This window comes from Nicotiana tabacum, chromosome 7 (assembly GCF_000715075.1).
Source record: "Nicotiana tabacum cultivar K326 chromosome 7, ASM71507v2, whole genome shotgun sequence".
Lineage (NCBI taxonomy): Eukaryota > Viridiplantae > Streptophyta > Magnoliopsida > Solanales > Solanaceae > Nicotiana > Nicotiana tabacum.
The window spans coordinates 121,795,618-121,800,070 of record NC_134086.1 but is presented as its reverse complement, the minus strand read 5'-3'; the positions used below and the strand labels follow the sequence as shown (position 1 = coordinate 121,800,070).

The 4,453-nt window shown below is 40.2% G+C and overlaps 1 protein-coding gene across 1 annotated transcript; it reads right to left on the bottom strand.

The window, feature by feature from the left end:
* Positions 1-2,528: 2,528 nt before the first annotated feature.
* Positions 2,529-3,866, bottom strand: LOC107795709 (uncharacterized). Its single transcript, XM_016618389.2, has one exon. The coding sequence runs from the start codon at positions 3,630-3,632 to the stop codon at positions 2,661-2,663; it is 972 nt and encodes a 323-aa protein (XP_016473875.1). The 5' UTR covers positions 3,633-3,866; the 3' UTR covers positions 2,529-2,660.
* Between the last annotated feature and the right edge of the window lie 587 nt (positions 3,867-4,453).

Genomic DNA, 4,453 nt, shown 5'->3' with positions numbered 1-4,453 from the left:
TTCTAGCTGAGGGAAAAGAAGATCATGTATGCCAACTAAAGAAGTCTTTGTATGGTTTGAAGCAATCCCCTAGACAGTGGTACAAGAGGTTTGATGCATTCATGACTACACATGAATTCTCAAGGAGTGCATTTGATAGCTATGTGTATCACAAGAAGATGTCTGGTAACTCAATGATTTATTTACTGTTGTATGTTGATGATATGCTTATTGCTGCTAACAACATTACAGAGATAAATGCTTTGAAGAAACTGTTGAGTAAGGAATTTGACATGAAGGATTTAGGAGCTGCAAAGAAAATCCTTGGTATGGAGATTTCAAGAGAATACGGTATTGTACATCTTTCTCAGAAGAGGTATATTGAAAGGGTTCTCGAGAGATTCAATATGCATACGTGCATGCCTGTAAGTACACCATTAGCTCCTCATTTTAAACCTTCAGAGTTACAAATGCCTCAGTCCGAGGATGAGGTGGAGCATATGTCAAAGATTCTTTATGCTGGTGCAGTTGGTAGCATTATGTATGCTATGGTATGCACACGTCCAGATATTGCTCAATCTGTAAGTGTGGTAAGTAGATACATGTCCAGCCCAGGAAAGAGGCATTGGGAGCTGTCAAGTGGATATTGAGATATCTCAAAGGAGCTTCTGGTATTGGTCTAACCTTTCGAAAAAGTGGTGGAGGTATTTCAATTCTCGGTTATGTAGATTCTGACTATGCAGGAAATCTTAACAGAAGAAGGTCCACAACTGGATACATTTTTACCCACTTTGGCAGTGTCGTTAGTTGGAAGTCGACTCTACAGTCGATTGTCACTTTGTCTACGACAGAAGCAGAATACATGGCAGCAGCGGAGGCGGTGAAGGAAGCTATCTGGTTGAAAGGTTTAGTAGCGGAATTGACTTTGGTTAAGCTGGAATCAACTCTTAGATGTGATAGTTAGAGTGTTATTCATCTAATGAAAAATAAGAGATTTCATGAGCGCACTAAACACATTGATGTCAGATTTCATTTTATTCGAGATGTTGTTGAAGAGGGAACTATCAAGGTCGTGAAGGTTATCACAGAAGATAATGTTGCAGACATATTGACCAAGATAGTCCTGCTCGCTAAGTTTGCACACTGCAAAGACTTGGAGGGTGTGTGCATCAACTGATGCAACTCCGAAGAGAACAGTTGTTAGGTGGAGGTGGTATGTTCAACAATGGTTTGATTCTTCTTGTTTCTTACAACGGGGTTGCCGAGTAAGCTTAGAAATTTTGGCCAGAGTTGTTCACACTCACACTCGAAACGCAAACTAAGGTGGAGAATGAAAGTGTTGGTTTATGTTTAGTCAACAATGGCATGTCAATTGGAAGAGTTGGTGGAAAGAGTTTGTGTGGATGCTAGGAGGAAGCTTCTTCCTTTGATGTCACCCATGACATCAAGAGGAGGTAGTTTGATGTCACCAATGACATCAAGAGGAGGTCTTTACCTCTATAAATAGATGCACTCCTTCATTTGTAGAAACCATCCCAAAAATAATACAATACATTGTAGTGAGTAGAGAGTTAAGAGAGAAATTCTCTTAAGTGTAATTGGGAAATCTCCCCTTCCTTTGTTAATATTAAAAAGGCAACTGTTCTCTGGTAGACGTAGGATTACTTTGATCCAAACCACGTTATATCTTGTGTTCTTTCTTTTACGTTTCCGCTAACACCGGGCTTACCCGATTTTACTATTTGATCGAGACCAGGGAGTTGCATCGACGGTTAGCCTTGTAGTGGAGCAGATCAAAGTGACGAAGGCAAGGTACTGAGTTCGAAAATCGAAGTGTCTGCCGAGATCGAGGCCAGCGAGATATTCGTGACTAGTCGAAGATCATGGCGGGAATCTCGGAACGAATCAAATCAAAGGCAGTTGTTTAGGTTAATCATAGGATTTACTTCTGTAATTAGAACTGTACCATAAATAGGATTCCTCTACTATATAAAGAGGGTCCTAATCATTTTGTAAGCACCTGACACTCTGAGATATCAAAGCAATATAACGCCTTTTCTACAGTTCATTTTCTTGTTTATCAGCTTGTTATATTTTAACTGTTCTCCCACAAACTAGTTCGAGGGTATTCAAGCTCGAGGGCTGAATTCTGTTCAAACACTGGTTTGCTTTATATTACTGTTAATTTCTATTATTACTCTTACACAGTTACATGTATTCTTAAAACCACATTATAAGTTTAATTGTTATCCAATTTTAAGGACAAACAGGTGCAAGTTCGAATTTGTTAGTCCTACATCAGTTAAGGAGTTTTGGAGTCACCAGCTGAGCAAGTGGTCGCTATGCTTGGTGGAGTTCGTCAAACTATAGCAAAATACTTCATAGAGAAGTAACATCATTTTTGGTCATTAACAGATACCGCTAGATCTATGTGAACTTCGGGAACTAGGATGAAGCTTTCATGAGTCTTTCTGGTAGAAGATTTTGTTGATTCCAAATATTATATGTAGTTCATCCGAAAAGAGTAATTGCCAAAAACTAGAAAACCATTTCCCCAATCACAATGTTCTCTGCATCTCTTGTAGTAATTTGTTTCCATATGACAAATACCAAGAATCTTCCTAATACAACAATTTACACAGCAAAGAGCTAGTATTAAATAAAAAGAAAAAAAACATCTTTTACTTGCCATAGAAAACCTGCATTATGGTCCTATGAATTGGTCCTCTTTTATTCTTCAAGACCTCCCTCATCTTACTCTCTTCAGGCACAGCTCCTTTGCTCTTCATTATCTCCAATAATTCATTCCCTTCTTCCTCCATTCCTGCCTTCACCAACCCTTCGTAACTGCCCAAACAAGTAGCAGGATTGGGCTTCATTCCCCTTTTCTCCACCATCTCCAACACATACTTCTTCGCCTCTTTCGCCAACTTCCCTTCTCCACTTTCTGCCAACGACTTGATCAAAACGCTATACGTATAGGCATTCGGAAGCACCCCATTTGCCAGCATCCGCAGGTACACCTTGTGAGCCTCCTTGGGCTGCCCCGCATTGGCGTATGCCTCGATCACCGCCGTGTGAGCCACCACATCTGGCATCTGGCTCTTGTCCTTGATCTGAGAGAATAGCTCCAATGCCTCATGGGTTAAGCCATCCTTTGACAATCCGTCGAACATCTTCACTGCACTGTTGATCAGCCCATCTGAACGCATCTTCTGAAACACTTCTTGCAAGTTCGTTGGGTCTTCAGGTTCCTCAATTACGGGTTTCTTATTAAATGGGTCGTATGGTGGTGGTAATTTGGATTTGTCTATCTGTTTAGTCGACGATTTTGTTACCTCGTTCATATCCGCCTCAGAATCGGAGTCCTCTGAATCAGATAATGAGAAATTGACTAATGTGTTGCGCTTCGGAGGAGCTGGAGTTGGGGTATTCGAAATGGGTGTTTCAGGGGTGGTAGTAGTGGTGGAAAATGGTCTGCTTCTGAATGAGCTAATTGTGGAGACTGAAAAAGAGGACACTGTTTTGGGAAAATGTGTTGGCAAAGAGGAGTGGTGGTAACGAAGGGAATAAGGGGAAAGCAGACGGCGAAGTAGTGAGGTAAAAGACGCCGGAGAGACGGTGAGCCACCGGGTAATGGTTATTCCGGCCATCGACGATGTGACGGAGTACAGCGTTAAATGTGATAATAGCAGCTCCGTTTTGATTTGAGCAGCGAAGAGTCTAGAAGTTGGAATTGGGTTAACGCCTTTTCCCGCTCTTAAGCCATTAGATTAGGTTGTTTTGGCCCATGAAATAGTGGAAGCCCAATTTCAGGTGAATTACCTCAAATTATTTTGTAAGAATTTCGCCAATTGTCCCTTTTTGTATCAATTGTTTAATAAAGGGAAAAAGGCTAAAATTATCCGCTCTACTATTGAAAATTAGTCACATTTATATCCATTTCTACTTTTGATCCAAAATCATATCTACCATTAATATAGTGTATAAATTTGTCCTTAATCTTAACAGATGTCCAACATGACACCGGGAACCCATAATAATTTGCCAACTAGGCAATTCTCGATCCATTCTTTTAGAAACCCGCCCCACCCTTATAACCTGTTTATTAGTCTCCTTTATGGATTAAATAAGACCATATTTAGTCGATGAAAAACTAGGGTTCGGGCACAAAATTTTCTTTCCTCTTGTTTGCTCTACTCTGTCCTCTCAGGTGAGATTCAATGTCGCAGAGTAATACTTCCTCTCAGAGAAGGCGTTGATGTGGTATCATTGCCAACCATTTTACATCAACCACTCCAGCTAACCCCGGTAGGAAATTTTATAATGTCCACGGCCTAAAGTAAGTGTTGGCAAGTGAATTTGTCTAATCTTTCTACTATGTCTAGCTGTTTTGATTTGAAAATTGAATCTTTTAAATGGTTCTTTAACAGAATAATTCATGTGGTTATTTTGAAAGGGAAGATGAAATATC